This window comes from Labrus mixtus, chromosome 15 (assembly GCF_963584025.1).
Source record: "Labrus mixtus chromosome 15, fLabMix1.1, whole genome shotgun sequence".
Classification (NCBI taxonomy): Eukaryota; Metazoa; Chordata; class Actinopteri; order Labriformes; family Labridae; genus Labrus; species Labrus mixtus.
The window spans coordinates 27,782,315-27,804,814 of NC_083626.1; the positions used below are offsets into that span (position 1 = coordinate 27,782,315).

General features: G+C 41.9%; 2 protein-coding genes across 2 annotated transcripts in view; both read right to left on the reverse strand.

Moving 5' to 3' along the window:
• Positions 1-3,724: 3,724 nt before the first annotated feature.
• ptk6b (PTK6 protein tyrosine kinase 6b) lies at positions 3,725-17,045 on the reverse strand. The gene is made up of 8 exons (XM_061058313.1): positions 16,431-17,045; positions 13,177-13,298; positions 12,345-12,508; positions 10,106-10,271; positions 6,787-6,948; positions 6,262-6,443; positions 6,012-6,165; positions 3,725-4,455 (listed from the first exon to the last, which is right to left on the reverse strand). Exons 1-8 carry the CDS (start codon positions 16,841-16,843, stop codon positions 4,265-4,267), a joined length of 1,554 nt encoding a protein of 517 aa, XP_060914296.1. The 5' UTR covers positions 16,844-17,045; the 3' UTR covers positions 3,725-4,264.
• A 3,183-nt stretch (positions 17,046-20,228) lies between these two features.
• srms (src-related kinase lacking C-terminal regulatory tyrosine and N-terminal myristylation sites) overlaps positions 20,229-22,500 on the reverse strand; it is a 29,964-nt gene continuing 27,692 nt past the window's right edge. The window contains exon 8 of the mRNA XM_061058314.1: positions 20,229-22,500. This exon is cut by the window's right edge and continues 913 nt beyond it. The gene's annotated coding sequence lies outside the window, so the exon portion shown is untranslated.

A 22,500-nucleotide genomic window follows, 5' to 3' on the forward strand; every position in this document is an offset into this window, starting at 1 on the left:
ACAACACCAGCTGAGGCTAAGAGGAAGAGGACGTGACAGATGAAGCTAAGAAGAGAAAAAGGGAAGCAGAGTGTTCATCCCTGCAGATATTACTCTGAACAGATTGTGTCGTAATGTCTTGCTTCCTCATCACAAAAGTCTTCTTTAAATCTAATTTGCTCTCGACAGAGACATTCTCAGTTTGGAATGAGGTTAACAGGAAGTAGGAGTAGGAACACATCAGGACACAGACTGCCTAGTGCCAGCTCTCCGTCAGGGTGAGCGGGTTCAGCTGCTGTGTGAACCCGGGCCTCCAGGATGCTTTGGCTGTTCTCCCAGCTCGCAGGGCGGACACTCCCCAGTCATATGAACAGGATCTGAATGTGGGGCAGACTCTGTGTGTTCAAGAAAAACTCCTGCCAACTTTTTACTGTAACCTGACACACAAAGAGTTTAAAAACAGAACGAGAGAGAAAGTGATCTCTTTATCTTTTAAGAAGTCATTTTGTTTGTGCACTAACTTTAGATACTCTTTGATAGCACATGTTTTTAAAACAACACAATCTCTGTTATTTTAATGATGGATCAACTATAAAAGTACTGAAGCTCAAGGAAACTTAACCAGAAGCAGCGGCAAGGAAAGAGTGAGAGAACACTGTCTGAATTGCGTAATTACGCTGCCAGCGTTTGGTTTCCAACCTCTTTGTTCCATACAGACCGTGTGCAGGAGTTTGTCTGCCTGCTTTGCCAACAGGAAATGTTGGGACCAGAGAGTGGGGGATAACATGCAGCAAAGGGCCAAGGTCAGGTTTGAACCCTTGTTGCTGAAACGAGGACTACAGCCTCTGCGCCCGACTTAACCACTAGGCTGCATTTGATTTAAAAAAACAGGCTAGCAGCTTCCCCACATCTCTCAGGCTTTATGAAAAACCCAACCCAAGTACATATTGCTCCTTTCTTACTGAATTTCTTGGGATACATATCTTGTTTTTTTTGTTCTCTGCACATCAGTAAACCTGCACAGTGTTTGTAACAGCCAGTTGAAATAAATCTGTTTGAGGCCAGCGATGGTATAGCTCCCTCTTTAATATCCCTCACAGGGTCCCTGACCTACTTGTGATGTGCGGTTTGACAGTTTAAGGGGGATCAGATGTTGGTCCAGTCCCAGGTCACCAGGTCCATCTGGGAGTAATCTGAGGGTCTGACTCTATTTGTGACTCTCCTCCAGTCATGATGCTGAACTGAGACGTGACTCTGCAGGACGGGAGGATATGGAGTCACACACACACACACACACACTGTATATCCAGTTTCATTCACCAGCCCGTCCTGGCTCTGATCCAGAGGACCTCACTGACTGACACAGTCGGGCGTATGTGACACACTTTGAGCACTTGTCATCTTATTTTATTACTTCATCTGTACAAGATTTGTTTTTTTGGTGCTGCAGCTGCATCATTACTGACACAGAGAGCTCGTTGTGAAGGACAAATTGTGTGTGTGTGCGCGTGGTATTGTGTGTGTGTGTGTGTGTGTGTGTGTGTGTGTGTGTGTGTGTGTGTGTGTGAGAGCGACAAGAAAAAAGAAAGAGTATTAATTACTATTAATAATAATAGTAATAATACTAAAAATACTGAGCTAATGATGAAAGAAAGAAAAAAAATAAACAAAAACATTCACACACAACAACAGCAGCAATTAAGAAAAAAAAGAAAAGAAAAATAAAGAAAACCAGAAGACATAATCATGGTAACACTTTGATAAATTAATCAAATTAGGCTTCTACTTGATCCCCCATTATGGGGATATAATCTATAAAACGACCCCAAACTTTTTGGAATTGCATTTGTTGTCCTTTCACATAATACATGATTATCTCAGGTGTACAATACAATAGCAATTCTGACCACCACTGCTTGATTGGGGGAGGGGTTTCAGATTTCCAGTGGCATAAAATTCATTTTTTTGCTGCAGTCATAGCCAGTAGGATAAGTTTCTTTTCATGATTGTCAAATTTTATCTGCACTGTAGCATCGCCCAGAATAGCCATGCGGGGGTTTGGGGTCAGCTCTTTCAAAAATATTTTGGAAAGTTGGTCAAATATAAAGTTCCACTAATCATTCAGTCTTTCACAATTCCAAAACATATGTATTAGATCCCCTGTTTGATTGTTGCACCTAGGGCAGCAGGCTGATAGAGCCTATGTGGTGTGTAATATATCCTATGAAAGATGTTAAATTGGATTAATCTGTGTTTTGTATTAGTTAGGGTTTTTGGAGTCTTTTGGAGTAGGGACTGCCATTCATGCATTGAGTATTCATACTGAATGCCGTTCCCCCATTTATTCTTGAGTTGGATCATCCTATCATCTTTCTGTTCGTTATTTAATACTGCGTATAATTTAGAAATGAGGCCCTTCTGGGTGCTGGTAGTCCTAAACATTTTCTCTATCGATGTTTCTGCAATAGTGTGGATTAATTCTTGTCATAGATCAACAGCTGTTTTACTCACAAAGACAAATATTCCAACTTCTCCTGTAACAGCTTTTCCAGATCTGAGTGCCAGAATCATCCACAAATTAAACACGTCACCTTATTGATCAGAAAACTAAGAAGAGTAATACCAACGTTTTCAGCTTTCAGCTTTGTTTAAGGTGTCAGAAGTTAACGAGATATTCAGCCACATATAAGAGAAGTGTACTTTTCATTCCTATGAGAGTCTAAAGTGTTTAATATCAGCGACCCAGTTAACTCCTGCAGCCGACACACACACACACACACACACACACACACACACACACACACACACACACACACACACACACACGCCCGCTGTGCCTCTGTCAATCATCCACACATCTGTCACAGCGAGGTCTTTACCTGGAATTTCATCAGCGACGTTCATCAATAACATTTAGAGGAACTGGAAACAAAATGTGACCTCTCTGATCAAATCAAAACATAAAGAATATAATAACCGTTTGGGACTGTTTCCATGGAGACATCAACACGTTTATTTTACATAAATAAAAAAGATGCGGAAACTGACTCAACATTTAAGGAGACAAACTTTGTTTAAATCTAACCTTTGATTGATCAACTAAATTTACAAAGAAAAGAATAATGATCCTCCTTTACTGTGACTCTGCTGCACCCTGCTGGTCAAAGGTAGACACTGCAGAGAGTGCATGTTCAAAAAGGAAGTATTTTGGTGCATCAGAGGGATTTCTTCCATCCATCCATCCATTATCTTCCGCTTATCTGAGGTCGGGTCGGGGTGGCAGCAGGCGCAGTAAGTCAACCCAGACTTCCCTCTCCCCAGCAATGTTTTCCCGCTCCTCCTGGGGGATTAAAGGCGTTCCCTTCAATGTGAAGGAGTAGCGGCTCTACTCCGACCTCCCCCCCCGAACGTCTGAGCTCCTGAGCCCAGATATCCTCCAAAGGAAACTCATTTCGACCGCTTGAATCCTCGATCTCATTCTTTCGGTCACAACCCAAAGCATCATGACCACAGGTGGGGGTTGGAACGAAGATCGACCGGTGAATCAAGATCTTTGCCTTTCAGGCTCGGCTCCCTCTTCACCACAACGGTCCGGCACAACTCCTGCACTACTGCAGACGCCGAGCCAATCCATCTGTCAATCTCACGGTCCATCTTACCCTCACTTTTCTTTGTGTAGCGCTTAATCAAGTTGTGGTGTATTTTTCTTAATATCGATTAGGCTACGTTCAATTCAAACACTTGATTTGCACATTTTAGGTCAACCTTTATTTAACGAGGAAAGAAACTCGTTGAAATTAAGAGTGTCCTCGTCGAGTTTCACACAAACAACGAGCAGCCACACATACAAATACAAGACAAAAAAACATACATTATTAAACATTAAAATACACAAACAGCAGATGTTTGGTCAAATTCATCCACAAGCACTTCAGGGAGAACATCTTCAGACAGATGTGCCCCCCTCATGGTCATATGTAGGCGGGGTAATTAGAGCTGATGGCAAAATATCAGATAAAACATCTGTCTGTATTCTGATAGAAAAGTAGAAGATACTGTGTTTTGTTTTCTGTGATTTGTTTGATCAGTAAGAGAGTAAAGACGATGAGGTCCGTCACTATTGTAGTGATAGTGTACATTTGGCTTTGCAGATTTGGACGTTGTAAACACAATCAGAGTCTTTCTTCATGTCGAATCAGTTTAAGTCTCTGTTTTAAAAGAAGATTGTTCAGTGTCGCGCTCTCTGCCGCCCCCCTGTGGTCATGAGTGTGTACTGCAGACGGTCCTATGTTTTTAACTCCAACTCGTACGAGCTGCTGTCCATTTTGACTTTGAGGGTCTTGAAGTCCGGCCTGTCATCGGGTTCGTCGCTCCAACACTTCAGCATGATCTGATAGAGGAAGTTCGGACATTTGGGCGGAGCCGGCATTCTGTACCCACGGGTCACCTGCTCGTACACTTCCTGGTTGTTGTAGGCTGAATGAACAGAGAGAGAGAGTAAAAGACAGGAGAGGTTAAAGGTAGTGCAGTTTGTAAACACAACATTCAAACTGAGCCCCTCCTCCTCCTGGACTCATCGTTCACTCACTGCAGGTCGTGGTGTGTTCGTTTACTGTTCCTACACTTCAAGCTAACACACGCTAGCACAAGCTAACAGCTGTTGTTTGGCACCTGCTGGTTCAACAGAAATGGTCAACTCAAAGTCCACCAGTGAAAGCCAACACAAGGTTCACCCTTATCCGCTTGGCACATTGCCTTTGAATTGTGTCTAATCTCTGATCTGTATCCACTCCTTAACTCACCTGCTGCGCTGTCATTGGCTGGAGGAAACACACCAGCTCCCCACCGAGAAACGTCCCGAGTCAACCAAAACAAACCAACCCATGAAGATCCAGTCAGAGGACAGAGTCTCTGCAGACACAGTCACCACCACACATGTATGTGTTTATATTGAATTTTTTAACAAAATGCTTCTGACTCTGCGTTTAAATATTTGTGATAATGATATTTATAAAGACATTTGTTTGGCAGAGTTTTTGACTTTCAGTTCCTTTAACAGCACACAAAAATATTGCAGCTCCATCAAGGATCGTTTCAGTTCTGCCGTTATTTTCAGACCCTTCAGATCTTTGAATGAGCCAAATGTGTTCTTGACAAGACTATGAACAACTTATATCTCCTCCAGTGTGAGGCGCCTTATCGGTGCAGCAGGACTTTCTATACTGTAGAGAATCAAACCAAAAACTTCACATTTCAGTCCCCAAGTTGCCTTTAGGACGCACTCACACTAGGCAACTGTGCCTGAGAACGCTTCACCCCTAAAGTCCAGTTTGTTTGACAAGTGTGAGTGCTCCGATCGGTGCTCCAGCACGGTACACTTCCTTGTCCCTGGCAGGTGCGCTTCTACACGGTTCAGTTCATGCACAAGCACAAGCACAGGTACACAACGTGGACAACCATCATTATGGAGAAATGTCTGAGTGTATCTGACTAACATGACTCAAAATAAGACACAAAGTCAGTAAAGTAGCCGTCATGTTCTCTGTGATGTTCTCTGATGTACGGACGCAGACAGAGCTGCTTAAATTTGTAATTTTTGGGTCTGCCTGTCTTCTAAACTAACCACGCTTCATGATCATGTAAAGCCTTTCCTGTGATTTATTACAAGAGGTGACCGTGCTCGGGCCCGGTTAGTCCTGGAGCAGTGTGAGTGCAGGCCATGCGGGGGAGACCACAGTACACGCACGAGGCCTAGATCACATTTTTAATCTATTTTTTATTTTACAGGTACGTTGCATATTAATGAACATTTCTGTAAATATGCCAGAGTTAGCCAAAAGGCAAATTTTCATCTGTTGTCCCTGGCCAGATTTTATAAAAGGCTCCCTAAAAAAAACCAAATTCAAACATCGCTAAAAGCTACAAAAATAGAAATATCATGACAGTAATTAAGCAGCCACAGGAGAAAAAACATAAACCATGCAGGATACACATAAAGTTATCATGATCAATCATTGTATTATTCCACTGACCTGGATAAGGAACGCCTCCGTACGTGGTGATCTCAAAGAGCAGGACACCAAAAGACCAGACGTCGGATTTGTTGGAGAACTTTCCGTGGCTGATGGCCTCGGGAGCGCTCCACTTGTAGGGAATCTTTTTATCCTCTGTGATGTAAAATGGCTCCTGGATGAAAATGAAAATAGAATCTTTGTCTTAAAAAACAGAACATGGACTGAAACAAAGACGCAGAAACCCTTCCTCTGCTCCTCCGTTTCCTACCTTGATCACTCGGGCCAGTCCGAAGTCAGCCACCTTACAGATGTAGTCCTCGCCCACCAGGACGTTTCGAGCCGCTAAGTCTCTGTGGATGCTGTTCTTCTCCTCCAGGTACGACATCCCATCAGCCACCTGGGCGCCCATGTCGATGAGGGACGCGATGTCTTGATCCCGACCCTCTGGACCTGAGAGAGAACAAACAAAGAATCAGACTATGAGAACATCACAACACCAAGAACCACACAATGAATCCAAGTTGCTCCCACTGCTTCAGCTGTGGTGTATGAATGTGTATGAATGGATGAGTTACTTCTGATGTTCTCTACACACAGCAGCCTCTACCATCAGAGTGTGAATGTGGAGGTGTGACCGGCAGTGTGAAAACGCTTTGAGTAGTCAGAAGACTAGAAAATAAATATACAAGCTTTCCATTTAAAAGTAAAAGGCACAGTCGATCCCTCGAACCCTGCGACCTGACACTTTGATTGGTTCTCACAGAAAGCATCCGAAGAGGAACTCTGGGTTTACCTCTCAGGAAGTTGAGCAGGCTGCCTTTCTCCATCAGCTCGGTGATGATGTAGAACGGCTTTGAGGCCGTGCAGACGGCAAACAGAGAGATGAGGTGGCGATGACGTAGACTCTTCAGGATCTGGACTTCATGCTGAAACTCCCGATGGTTCAACTCTGAGTCTAGAGAGAGAGAGAGAGAGAGAGAGAGAGAGAGTTACAAAACAATTAGCTATTTGTTGCTCTTTTTGCACTTGAATTGCACATTTGCACACCTCCACTTTGCACTTTAATAACTTGAATTTCCATTCTGGTACGAGCTCTTGACTGTTTTTATTGCGCTATTTTTATTTGGTTTTATATTTTGCTGTGTTGTCTGATTTTCCAGTTCGTTTTGGTCCATGTTTTATGGTGATCTTGTCCTTGTGTATTTTGTCTTCTGTGTGCTCCTATTGCAACGCAAATTTCCCCTTGTGGGACAATTAAAAAAAATAATAATCTGAATCTGAAAACATGCAGCTACTAGAAACATCAGGAGATTTTCCAGAGTTTTCTGCAAGTATGAAAGCACTATTAGAGGTCAAACATAGAAGGTTTGGTCGGGGGCTTATTGGGGGACAAGAAAGGGAAAGAAGAATGGAGGCTTCATATTTAACAGCCAAATGCAACACCACGGACAAAACTCAGAGCTGCATACATCCCAGTATTGAGCAAACACTGTAAGCATCCCTTTTATGAAACCCTGGAGAACTTTCTGCACCACGAGGGGAAACATGTTTGCAGCTGCTTGGGATCTTCTTGAAGCTAAAGATCAACTGAAGGTCTTTCCTGTTGTAGGATCGTGCATCTCTTATCTTTATTCCAGCAGACCTCATAACTCTGTGTACGGTCTGAGCTTATCTGTGCGTTACATAATATAGTGTTAAACTTACATACGTTTCAGGGCGATTTCACATCTCTAGCTCGTTTGCGCTGGTCTGAATCATGGACCAGTTTGTTACATTGTTACATCACTTCCTCTACTTTATTCTGTGTTCACACAGAAAAATGTGCCTCCCTCCTCTCCCTGAAGTAAACAGACTTGTTGACTCCTGATTGGCTGTTGCTGCCCCAAACACACTAACCAATTTCTAAATGGACAGACGACTACACAGACGTTAGAGCCCGACCGATTAATCGGCCAGCCGATAATATCAGCTGATATTAGAGTATCCAATGACTATCAGTCATTGTCGGCTATTTAATCGCAGCTAAGCACCGATATTTTGCGATTTATTCACCAGTCAAACAGCATTTCATTTGAGTTTCATTGTGTTACACTAGCAGTTCTCTTTCACCAGCAGAGGGCGCTATATGGATTACAACAAACATCATCACTCTGCAGAGTGTCAGCGGTGTGTTGAGCGTACATGCTCAGTTACTTTCCAGTTGAGTGACCATCTTGTCTTCATTATAAATCTTTACCTCACATGTTTGATAACTACATTTGAGGAATCAACACAATAAATGTGTATATCTATATCTCTCTATCTCTACATATCGAAGATTGATCTTATATACCCGTGTCAGATTTGTTTTTCTCTCCCCTCAATCTCAATATCAATATCGGTATCGGCCCCAAATATCTCATATCGGTCGGGCCTTAGTACATGTTGTTGATGCAAACAAACTGCACCAGGGTCTGAAAAAAAGTGGACCGAGATCCACCTTTTCAAACGGACTCGGCACACCCTAAGTATGAAAGTGCTTTGAACTGTGATAACTGGAAATAAAATACATAAACAAAATACTTCCTGCTTGGAAGTGCTTTGCTTTATTTGTCCTTGAGTTACTCCGATAAGAAATCATCATGACAGAAGCGATTTTTATCGGCTGACTCTGACCTGACACCTTCCCCTCCCTCTCTACCTTCTACATGTATTTGTGACACAAAGATGTTCCGGCGGTGCTTATTAAAAACGACACATAAAAACAGCAATGACAAAGATTCAGTCTTAAGCAAAAAAAAAACCTGCAACATCCACCTGACATGAAATCATTTGCACGATTTTCACACAACAAGGCAGCTGTTAAAGGGTTAAACAATCCGACTGTGTCCCTTCAATTCCAAACATAACAACACTGTTTGACTGTTTGCCAAATATGTATGACAGCATCAGAGGTGTATGCATGAGTGTTACAGAGGAACGTTTTTACATCGCCGGCTTTATCTGTCAAACCACACCCAGTTTCACTCAAACGCTGTCCAACGTGTTACAATCCAAACACGGGACAGAGGTCAGTTTTTTCTTTTGTACAAATCACTCCACTGCTCCAGAATTAGGTCAGAAATAGTTGTGAGTGGTGTGCAGCCCTGAAACGTCTGAGTCAGGCTCTTTAAGATTTACTGGCATTTGTGAAAATGAAAGGTCAGATTGAGCTGAGCTTTGCACAAACGCTGCAAGCTGAAAAAAAAACATTTGGACAGCTGCTTCGGTGCACTCACGTCCATATGGCTTCTGTTGTGTCGACAAGCCAGAAAGATGATTCATTCACTTCCGCAAAGATTTGGAAATATACTTTTAGATTTTTTTTATGTTTGCATGAAGGACAGCAGCTGCAGCTCTCAGGTGTTTATGTGGTTATTTATCCCACAAAAAGCTAAAAACACACAAAGTTACGAGGGCTTAGATATGGATATTTTAAAGGTCCAATCAGTGAGATGTGTAGAGAGTGAGATGATAAAGGTATCTTACTATCTGATCATTAAGGAAACATGTTGAAGTGCTGGCTTCTCTGACAACAATGCAGCAGTCAGTATGTCCTCCTTCTAACTTTAGATTCTGCTCCTGAATGCTCTGGATTTGTTTGGACCAGAGAAGGTAGGCGCTTTTAAGACACACCCCCAGACGGCTGTTTTGGACGCCCCTCGGTTTGTCAGATATGAGAGCAGTTATCAGGTCAACAGGTGTTGCAGCGATGGAAGCGGTCAAGAGAAGTGGTTCAGATAGAAGTGATTGTACCCGACCTAAAAAGCCTCTGCATGTTTCTAATAAGCTCCACGAGCAGAAACGTGCTCAAACTAGGATCAATATTGGAGATGCTTTTGAAAAATGGAGAGAGGTTAGAACACAGAAAGGTTTACAGACCCATGCAGAGCTGGATAAACACTGAAGCTTCAGAGTCCACCACATGGTGACCTGAGTGAGCGTGGACTCTAGAGAGGGGGGGGGGGGGGGGGGGGGGGGGGCACTGAATAGGTTGTTTTATTAATCACATTTATACTCTGCTGATGAAAGCTGAATGTGAGTTCTGGACCAACTATGCAAATACTTTGTCAAAGTGCACTTAGATGACGTACCACTTTTGAGGATCTTGATGGCGACCTGGATGACGTTTTTCCAGCGTCCTCTGTAAACATCCGAGAAGTATCCGCTGCCGAGCTCCTCCTCCAGAATGAACTCCTCTTTAGGGAGCTCCCAGTCATCCACCGTGAAATGATTTAAATCCTGAGTCTGAGGCTTTTTCTGAAAAAGGACGACACACACACACACACACACACACACACACACACACACACACACACACACACACACACACACTTTTAGGTCATAAAGTCAGCAAATGCGTGCATGACTGCAGAATTCAGGTTATTAATGTGTGTGTGTCTGTAAACATATACCAGGAATCCCATGAAAGAACAATTGGAAATGCAAATCATGCAAACAAGAACCTTCCATTTTTAATTTAACTTGCACACAAAAAATTCCCAATAAAGTGTCTAATCAAAATGCCACATAAGCACATTTATTTATCTATTTATTTAAGTCCGGAACTTATTTCGGCCTTCCAGCCGGGGTCCGGGAGGCAGACACAGTCTGTATTTTTAAGAATAGACTTAAAACTTTCCTTTTTGATAAATCTTATAGTTAGGGCTGGTGCTGGTGTAGACCAGCTCTTAGTTATGCTGCTATAGGCTTAGACTACCGGGGGAACTGGCACCTTGAGCTCCTCTCTCTCTCTCTCTCTCTCTCTCTCTCTCTCTGCATATACAGTACATCATATTACTGCATGTATCTATCTATAAATCTCAGTCACTAACCACCTACTGACGGCTTGCCAGAACAACCCCCACCCCACCACTACCCCCTCCCCACCGGATCGTGGGTTGGCGGCCTGCCAGAACAACCCCCCCACACCCCATCCCCTCCCCACCGGATTGCTGATGGACGGTCTACCTCCCCCCACCCCCTTGCTCTCTATCCCTCTTCCTGCATCTTATCCCATCTCTCCCCCTATCCCTTTCCAAGCCCGGCGCAGTCTAGTCCTGTGAAGACTGTTTCGTCATGAGCCGGGGATCCGGCCGAAGATTTCTGCCTTTTAATAAGAAAGTTTTTTCTTACCACTGTAACTTTTGCTGCTTTGCTAAAGTGCTCATGATGGATAGGCCGGATCTTTGTAACATAACAATGAGTAAGGTCTTTTACCTGCTTTATGTAACATAACAATGAGTAAGGTCTTTTACCTGCTTTATGTAACATAACAATGAGTAAGGTCTTTTACCTGCTTTATGTAACATAACAATGAGTAAGGTCTTTTACCTGCTTTATGTAACATAACAATGAGTAAGGTCTTTTTACCTGCTTTATATAACATAACAATGAGTAAGGTCTTTTACCTGCTTTATGTAACATAACAATGAGTAAGGTCTTTTACCTGCTTTATGTAACATAACAATGAGTAAGGTCTTTTACCTGCTTTATGTAACATAACAATGAGTAAGGTCTTTTACCTGCTTTATATAACATAACAATGAGTAAGGTCTTTTACCTGCTTTATGTAACATAACAATGAGTAAGGTCTTTTACCTGCTTTATATAACATAACAATGAGTAAGGTCTTTTACCTGCTTTATGTAACATAACAATGAGTAAGGTCTTTTACCTGCTTTATATAACATAACAATGAGTAAGGTCTTTTTACCTGCTTTATGTAACATAACAATGAGTAAGGTCTTTTACCTGCTTTTTGTAACATAACAATGAGTAAGGTCTTTTACCTGCTTTTTGTAACATAACAATGAGTAAGGTCTTTTACCTGCTTTATATAACATAACAATGAGTAAGGTCTTTTACCTGCTTTTTGTAACATAACAATGAGTAAAAAATAATAAAGTATAAAGTGTCTCGAGATAACACTTGTTATGAGTTGACGCTATATAAATAAAAGTTGATTGATTGATTGATTGATTGCAGACTCCCCATGTGTGGAGGTGGTGGTCCTCCAGGCGGGTGGCCCGGGTGTGAATATGACCTGTGGATTCTTTCCTGAACGTCAGTCCCTACTCTCTCTCTGTCACCTGTCCTGTCTCCAAATGGATGTGTAAAAAAAAATAAAATAAACCTTAAAAAAATCTGTTACCATGACAACCCTAAACACGAGGAAGCACAATAAAACAATGCTCCAGAAACAAAGGTGTATTTTCTTTTTGACGTCATCGCTGAATGTCCAAACTTCCTATTTTTTAATATGAGCAGAAAATAAGAGGAACAAAGAAAGAAAGGAGCAGAGAAACAGAAACAGAAACAAGCTTTCCTTACCCTCTTGCAGGGGTTTCCCAGTTTGCATGTGCTGATCAGGTTGTGTGTGCAGTAAAACTCCACCAGGTCCACCAGAGAGCTGAAGCTGTGGCCGTTATCCACCATGAATTTACTGTCGTTTGATTTGATGATCTTGAAATGCCTCACACGATTACAAGACCTCACTGCAGAGACACAACACAAGTAGACAAAGTCATAAAGAAGCTGAGAAATAATGAAAAGATTCCCCTTAAAGGAGCAGTATGTAACTCTGACCCCTAGTGTTTAAAATGGGTACTGCAGTCCATATTCATAACATTATAGAGAGCTGTCTCCCCCCCCCCCTCCTCTCTAGAGTCGATGCTCACTCAGGTCACCATGTGGTGGACTCTGAAGCTTCAGTGTTTATCCAGCTCTGCATGGGTCTGTAAACCTTTCTGTGTTCTAACCTCTCTCCATTTTTCAAAAGCATCTCCAATATTGATCCTAGTTTGAGCACGTTTCTGCTCGTGGAGCTTATTAGAAACATGCAGAGGCTTTTTAGGTCGGGTACAATCACTTCTATCTGAACCACTTCTCTTGCCCGCTTCCATCACTGCAACACCTGTTGACCTGATAACTGCTCTCATATCTGACAAACCGAGGGGCGTCCAAAGCGGTCTTGTGGGGGGGCGTGTCTTAAAACCGCCTACCTTCTCTGGTCCAAACAAATCCAGATCATTCAGGAGCAGAATCTAAAGTTAGAAGGAGGACATACTGGCTGCTGCATTGTTGTCAGAGAAGCCAGCACTTCAACATAACATGTTTCCTTAATGTCTGATCAGATAGTAAGCTCCTCTCCTTCTCGTCTCACCTGAAAGGACGTATCCAACGTTTTCCTTTTCACTTTCTCGGATCAGGAACGCTCCCTCTTCGTTATCCGAAGCCATCAGGTGACTCCGTGCCTCAAAGCGGTTCATGGTGTCGAAATACCATCTGGATCGAGACAGAAGTGAAAGAAATTAAAGATATAACGGGGAAGTGTTTTCATGGTTTCAAATGTAATAATAGTTAAATATGGAGTGTGGTAAAATCAGTTCCTACTCGGTACTGTTTCTTTCTTTTTAACACGCATACACTTCACAATAATCAGTTTATATATTTCACTAAATGAGTCAAAACTCTTAATAGTAGGAGCTGTTAGAATCCTGATGGTTTTGCCTCTGGTCATGAATTTTGCTCTGACTGAAAGCTCGGCTGTTCAAATCAGCGTTTGAACAGCCGAGTAACTACAGCTGATCATTATCTTAGTCCTGAAATGGAAAATGTTCATGTACATTGAAAACAGTGTCCTGACTCGACACCCTGAGGTTGTTGCTGCCACACCGCTTGCATCCATAACTCCTCTCATGTAATGATTTAGTCGCACGTCAAATATGCAGATGGTTTTGTTTTGGATGTTGCAGTCTGGTTCTATGGACGACTGACAGTGTGTGTGCGTTGAACAGGTATTCATTATTATTAGAATGTTTGCAACAGATAACAGACACAACATGTTGAAGGTTAAGCTGCAATTATGAAGCAACAATGATTTTCATCTATGTAATTATTTTTTATTTCCCTTTTTTTGTTTGTGATACTCACAGACAAACTGACACATATTTTGTGTCATATTATATACATCATATTAATATGTGTCAATATTTGTGTTTATATCTTAAAAGCGCCTACCTTCTCTGGTCCAAACAAATCCAGAGCATTCAGGAGCAGAATCTAAAGTTAGAAGGAGGACATACTGGCTGCTGCATTGTTGTCAGAGAAGCCAGCACTTCAACATGTTTCCTTAATGATCAGATAGTAAGATACCTTTATCATCTCACTCTCTACACATCTCACTGACTGCTCCTTTAAGCTTTGCAAATAAATGTATATTATGTATCTTTAGAGGACATAATACATGACGTTATGTAGCAAGTTTGGAGTCTGAAAAAATATGCAGGGACTTTTTTATATTCTGTAATCTTCTCCTGTAACAGTTTCTCAATATAGTAAATGTTGCCAGTTTAAGTGTGGAGAGAAACACTGTTCATATTGTTCAGTGATGCATCTGTTTGTTTCTCGTCAGAGCAGTGATGCAAACTGGGACAAAAACACGACGTCGCTCAGCCTCACCACTTCTGTTTTTATCCTTTTGTTGCTTCAGCAGAATGGGAAGTGTGTAAAGTTCAGTTCTTCCAACATATCAACTGAAAGCTGAGATCAATCATAGAGTACTATAATTTACAATTCTACAATTCACTGAGCAGACGCTTTTCTCCAAAGTGACGTACATCAGAGAGTAAGAACAACACAAGCAAGGATCTAGAAAAAAGGGAACAATGTCAGTAAGAGCAAACGATCAGCTTTGAGTCTGATTGGACACACAGGTGCTGACAGGAAGTGACCAGAGGCAAAGCACAACATTGAGGGCAGTTCTTGAGAGCTCTAATCAGTATAGAAACCATCTTATAAGTCGTCGTTATCAAACAAAAACCATCGTCATTACCATCATCATCATCAATAATATGGAGACCATCATCATTAAGTTAGTAGGTATTCATGAAAGAGCTGGGTCTTTAGCTTTTTCTTAAAGGTGCAGAGGGACTCTCTGCATTTTAATACAATTTAATGTCCACTTTAAACATTTCAGCCGAGGTGAAACGTGCTCAACTAAGATTAGAGGTGATGAACGCTCACTGGAGTTGCACGATGCAGCAGAGAGAGGAAGGAGCCACAGGTGGGATTTGAACCTGGGCCGCCCACTTGGGAGGACTACAGCCTCTGTATATGGGGCGCACACTGACCACTAGGCTACCAGCACCCCACAGACGTTTCAGATTTGACGCATTATTGAATAATCTCTGAATCTTTTCAGGTTTTGTTTGCATCACAGTAAATGTCGACTCAAGTTTAGAAATGTTCAGTAATACTTTTATTAGCTGCAGCCAGATGAACTTAAAGATGACTTACAGACACAAGAGTTGTATTTGATGACGTTTGGATCAAAAACCCCTCACAGTGTCTGACAGTACATTTGACTTGATTTCACACGGTGCTCCTTTAAACTGGATTGGAGTGACAGGAGGATTAATCTGCACCTCTCCTTCTGTTTGAACTCTTAGTTTTGTTTGACCTCTTCTTTTGATGCAGCTCAAACGTCAGCATCAGTGAAGTTTGATTGATTCAGACTGTCAATTAAAACACTTTAAAATAGTTATGTGTGTTCCAAGAAAACAACTTGATGTCGGCTCGACTCTCTTAACAACGTCTCTGTTATTACGTTTGATATTTACACACACACACACACACACACACACATGACTCTTTCTCCGTTTATAGCTCATGACCTTTTAATTGTGCAATAAATCCAGCGGGCTGTTGATCCTCAATAAAGATGTGCAGGAGGGCTGCAGGATGTGGGGAAATAAATCAGACTGTGGATATTTTGACGGATTACACGCTAGCTCTGGATTAGTGGAAACATACAGTAGCACCACTTTTTAACCTTTAGTGTAATAGATATTAGTTGGCTGACTAAGGCTGCGATTTGTACTTTAAACCTGTTCCATTGCGCCCTCAATTCACACATTACTTCCTGGTTCTGCTTTTCTGCACTATCAATTCACTTTGCACATTTTTAGTTTTTAAAATGTAATTCTTCTGCACTTGTTTAGCTTTTAAAGAACGTTTAACTGCCTTGGCTTGCAATGTGGAATAAAACCCTCTGAGGATTGGTGACAAGAATGTCGAAGATTTTTACGCAAAGGAATTTTTTTATTTTATTTTCAGCATCATGCACTTTGTTTTGTGACTTTAGTTCCTTTAGTAGTTCTCTAACTATGATAATAAACAGCTGTAATGTTGTCAGATCTTTTTCTGTTCTTATGTGGATTCAGTAAATATGCTGCAGACCTACATTAAAACGCACAAGACGTTTGCAGTGAAGCTCAAATAAAGAGGGAATGGAGTAAAGTTAGATTTTAAAAAATCTCATGAAGCTCGCATTGGTTGTAAATGATCGACTTAAATCCACATTTATTCAGTCTGGTCATGAATGAACCTGTATAGAAAAAGTAGTCCAGCACTCACGGTTGTATCTGCAGGGTCTCGGCTCGGGTCAGGTAGTTCTCAGGCACGATCCCGGTGTCCAGCACGCGCCCGTTCTTGTCGATCCGTCGCGCGGTCCACCAGTCCCCGGTCCGGTTTATCACGCTGAACAAATCCCCCTCCTGGAACGACAGCTCCTCGCTGTGCCGGGCTTCAAACGGCCACAGAGCCGTGTAGATGGAGCCGCTCTCCGGCGACCTCTCCTGCTGTGGCACCGGCGGAAGAACCAGGACCGGAGCCGATACCTCCACACGGATTCCTCCTCCATTACCCTCACCCCCTCCCACTCCTCCACCCCCTCCCACTCCTCCACTCCCTCCAGTCTTCTTTTCACTAAAAATCCTGTCCCACAGAGTTTCCAGACATGGACACGCTCTCCGCAGACACTCACCCATAGATGATCATGAACGGCCCCTGTGAGAGCCGCGTGTCTGCGCGTGCGTCAACAGAGACAGCCAGTCACACCTGTCGGACAGGTGGAGGAGAAGAAGGAGCGACGAGAATCCTCGGAATGTGTCCACAGAGAATACTGTTGCTCCTGCAGTTTGTGTTGTTCACAGTTTGTCTGCAGCAGTGGAGACTGACACTAACTTCCTCCTGACACCCACTAATGACAGAGATGTAAGCCCCGCCTCTGATGGCACGCGCTTCATAAAAGTCCAACTTTGCACTTTGTTTCTACAATAAACTAGTGGACATTTTTGATGATCTTTAGATACTGAGACATTTCTTCATTTACTGAAGCAGAAAACAGACAAGTACTCCCCCTGCCTCTAAATGAAATGTTCCAGGTTGGCAAGGGGAAATGTGGTGATATCTTAATTTAATAAAATATATAATGAAAAGGGATGTATGTAAACATTATTTTGGTTTCAAAAACTGAAATCATGGTTATGTCATTGGTGATGTGTGTCACTTTTTTTGTTTTGGTCTGTTTTGTTTTGGGTGTGTGTGTGTGTTTTTTTTTGGTTTTTTTGTTGTTATATTTTTTAATAAAATAAAAGTAAATGAATGCAAAAAATAAATTAAATGTTATAGGTAGATTGATTTAGTACTTCCTGAGGGGGGAAATGTGTTGTGCAATAACTACAAATTAAATTAACGGACAAAAAGAGGAACTAGCTCACAGAAACAAACTTCAGGTTAAAAGTTACTTCATACAAACTGTGAGCCTGCAGACAGTAACGCTAATAAAATAAAATAAACCAGTGCAAGAGTTCAAAAATAGTCATATACTGTTTGTGTGTGTGTGTGTGTGTGTGTGTGTGTGTGTGTGTGTGTGTGTGTGTGTGTGTGTGTGTGTGTGTGTGTAAGCAGGTACAATTGGTGTATTAGTGGAATATGTCGGTTTGAAGGGAGCTAGATCTGCCTTTTTTTTCTGAAACCTGTTTTTTATACCCTGCATTGATTCAAATATTCATGTTATTGAGGGGCGTGGCTTTTGAGGGAGCACAGAGGGGGAGGGGCTGGGTGCAGATGAAGCACTGAGGGAATGCTACTTTCAAAATCATGCTAGTTTTTGAAAATGACCAACCCTGCCTTTAATGTCTGATCATATAGTAAGAACACTTTTAACACTTCATTCAGCAAATAAAGACAGATTGATCCTTTTAAAGACCGTTTTTTTTTTTAGACTGGTTTGGCAGATGTGCTAATTGAAGAACTTTAACGACGTGTCTTATCAAAGTGCAGGAACAAAAGATCTTTGTGGTTGGAGGACCTGTTGTGCGGGAAACCAGTTCCAGTAAATTCTATAATCAGATATTTGTGAAATGAGACGCCAAGAGATACTCTGTCTGTCCACAGCCGCTCCTTCAAGAGAAGTAATTGTCTCACCCTGTCATCACACCTTCTTCCCCTTCCTGTCTGAACAGGTGTTCACCTCGAAACTAACAGAGATGACACATTGCTATTCCATAAAAACAGAGATGTATTTTATCTCTCCTGAGCGCTTTGTCATTCCTCTGATACGAAGTGTGAGAACAATTCCATAGAAACGATTTAGGCAGAAACAAACAAAGGAATAACGAGGCTCTCTGCATTCATAACATACCAGGTGTATTATTCAGTGATTAGCTCAATTAGCTCGCCAAGATCGCTAACCTGGCAGGGTGACAATAATGACAGAAGTCAGATCACTTTGGTGGTTTAGAGTTCATTACTTCAAAAATAGTTCCTCAAATTCTTGGCTCGATAATCAGAATCCGAAGACCACTGACGGGAAGATGTACTCAACAGAAACGTTCCCATCATTCAAAGTTGTATTTCTTTGAAGTTCCTTTCTTCTAGTTGTTGATGAACTAGTTGTAGCATCACTACATTATGTTAGTAGAACACTACAGAGTCATTAAGTGGACCGGATTGCGACTCTGCTCCACACTTAATGACAGCTATACACTGCAAAAAGTGGACGTAGCCTCTCTGTTTTTAAAAGCAAAGCCAACAGAGAACAAACCATATGACGTATTTTTGTAGGCCAACCAGGAAGTAGCATCGTCATGGCGTCTAACCAGAATCCTCCTATGGGATGTTTTCATTGGATTTTGGATCATTGCAGAAAATAATCTCTGTGTTAAACACACGTTTCTGAAGCGTAGGCGTTTTGTTCAGCAGGATAATCTTCACAGATGAACGCCATTTTTATGATGTTTGAAGCGTTAATGCGGCCGACAGACGTAAAAAGCTAACGTTATGCTACAAGCTAACTACACCACGGTCGGATGATTGTGACGTCACTAGCGTTATGCTTCAGACGATCTCCGATAAACTAATCCACGTAGCTTAATAAATAGTTTACTAACATAATATTCACCTTAACCTAAAGATTAAACCTACAGGAGACATCTCCGACTAGTGAGAGAGTTCCCGCCCTCTGTGTCCGGCGTGATGACGTTTAATGTCCCCGACAACCGCTGTAGTCACATTTAGCCACTTGTTAGCAACCGCCTTTTTAAAGACGAGTAAAAACTTCAAACTTCACAAGTGGAGGTTTTACCTAACGTAGTTTATGTGGTCTAACAAAACACCAACATCTCTTCAGCTTGTGTTAACCACAGACCTTATTTCAGGCGTCTAACCACAAACACATTCAAAATCCCCGTTGACTTTTAGACGTTAGACCCCATGGCGCTCAAATGCTAACTTACTTCAGGGTTTTAGGACTCATTCCTGTGGCGCTCTATAGAGAACTGTCTTAGAGCTCGATCACACAGAGACGCGTCACCCTATGTGTGGCCGCTCCAAAAACGCCTGAGCACATCTAGGGGGAAAAAACAGCTGGGAGCGTGTGCAGCGATGACAGATGTGGACGTAGCTGCAAAGAAGAGAAAATCTAATCACAGAAACGCCAAGCCGATGAAGCTGGTTCCAAATCGAGGGTGAACCTTGTGTTGGCTTTTACCCGTAGACATGGAGATGGTCTGCTTCCTGTTGGAGAAGCAGGTGCCAAACAACGGCGGTCAGGTGTGCTAGGCTGCTAAATGATCATCTTCTCCATCACAACAAATGTAAGGTTGCAGTGAGTGTGCACTTCCAGTTTGATTGTTGTTTTTACAAGCTGCAACGAAGCATGCTACTGACTCCACCTTAAACTCCTCCCACTTTTTCTCCAGCTCCAAAATGAATGCCCAAATATGGTCGCTCCTGGCTCTGACTAACCAGGATGGCACCAATTTGATTTTCAGTCTTTTAAAAGGAGTTTAATTTCCCCGACTGCACATGCTGAAGTGTGTCAACAGTCTATAGAGTAAGACGTTATTTAAGAGCACAGAAATACTTCCAAACAATTCATAAAATACTTTATTCTTTGCATCACTGGTGTCTGTCGCCTGACAAACACGGCTTACAACATGGAACTCAATCTCGATGGTGATTTGGTGATTATGGCTAAAAACTTCCTGAACTTGGCTTTGCCTGGTGAACATGTCATGCATAAAAGACAAAAAGTTGCATTGTTCTCAAAATTTGCATTGCATTGAAACAAAGTCGTACAATTTGGTGATGCAGATATCACCCCCTCCCCTCCCCCCACCCCCCCTACCCTCCAGCCCTACAAAGTGTGTCAGATATGGCTGATTCATCGTGCAGGTCTCTTTGCCCATTGTTCTTTGTTTTTGTAGTTCTTGTAAATCCACATTTTGGAGTGTTGTGTGTGACTGTGTGTGTGATGTAAACATAGGCACTGTCATTGTTACTGGCCATTAATGTGGACTCCTCTAACAAGTTTAATAACTTAAGGCCTGTACATGTGGCTCTATGGTCCACTCAAGCACTGGATCAGCCCCTTAAAAAGATGAATCACAGCAGGTTTAAAAACAGTCCAATACTTGTACACTACAGACTCGTCTCCAGAAGTTTTAGACATGTGACATTTTGCCAAAACACTTAAAAGTCCTGTAACAGAAGGCAAGCTTAAAAAGACCTATGATGTGTTCAGACCAAACAAAAACACGTCTCAAACTCAAGTAAGAAAGGCTGCTGGAGTTTCATGAATACTCGCAGCCAATGGGAGTCTGTGTAGGTTCTCAGTTGTCCAGGTCGTGGTAAATTTGAAATTTGATTCCAAAGGCAAGTGGACTTGGTTGAAGATCTTGAAGACGTTAAGTCCAGTTGCCTTTGGATCAAGCTTCAAAGCCAATGGGAGTAACACTTTGAAGTCTGGCCCATAGCTGGAATCAAGAAACCGATACATATCTTCAGGCTTCAAATATCGCAAAACTACAATTCTCTGAGTGCCCCAAGATGGCGATAAGAAACTTCCTTTTCTGATTTTGTGTGATTTCAGCAGAATCTGTAAACCAATAGGCTATACAGTAGGGATGTAGCTTTATGGTAATTAATGCTGATTTCATCTTGCCTGGATCTGTTTTTCATATTTGCGATAACTTTGTCCGTAATTACGCTGCCCAAAAAAGGCGGTTTGCATTTAGTCTGAACACATCATAACCTTAGTGTAGAGTGAAGCCACGCTAGAGGCCCAGTGAGGCCAGAGTGTAAACGCTGCTAGATGTTGTGAAAAATGGAGAAGACATTTGACTTTGATCCTTCTTGGATTAGTCTCTTTAGCGTGAAGATGTCATCACAAAAGGGGAAATCCATTTTTCTCTGAACATTTTGAGCCTGACTTTAACGTTCTCCTTCCTGAGCTCCATCAGGTTCAGCTGTGCTTTGAGCTGACATGCTAAACTCATGCTGACAGATGGTATCATTTTCCAGTTAAAAAACAAACATGCAGGCATTCTTGCCTCATAGAGCATGCAAACCTTCCTTTTCCAGCCAAACCAATGGAGCACAAGAAGCCATCTGAGTTCCTGTGGCTTCTCCACAAATATCTATTTAATAACAAACATTTTCCAATCGTCAGCTGTTCTTCCAAATATCATTTGATTAAATGAGATCCAAATCTGTTATAAATTAGATATTTCAGGGGAGTTATAACTAGAGCCTGACTGATTTATTGGCCAGTCAATAATATCGGCTCCGTTTGTACAAAGTAAGTCTATTATTTATTTATTTTTAAAAAATGGTTTCAGATATAATGTGAGTGTTTCAGTGCGGCTGTGAAGTTCAACTGTGAAAACAAATCTTGTCTTCATTAAAAAATCTTTATCAGAATGTTGAACTGCATTTGAGGCATCAACATAATGAATGTGTTTATCTATCTATCGCTAAAGAGTGAAGATAGACCTAAGAAACATATCGGCTGATATCTCAGTATCGGCCCCAAATCTTTCATATCAGTCGGCCATTTTCTCCAGAAGTTGTGATAAGGAAATTAGTGTATTTACATTTTGTGAAGAGGTTAAACAAACCGTTAAGTATTTGTTACTTTGTGCGCTGTGCAGGTGTTGTGCCATGCTAGCTGCTTCCAGCCTTTTATGCTAAGCTAGGTTAATCACCTCCTGGCTCGAGGGTATAACCAGAGTGGTGACAGACTTCTCAGCTGTTGAAACTCTCAACAAAGGGGCCTACTTTACGATGAAGTTAAATGTAAAGAACGGTTGTTATTGGTCATAAATACCTTTGATTAATCCTTTAACCTCAAAGTAGAGCT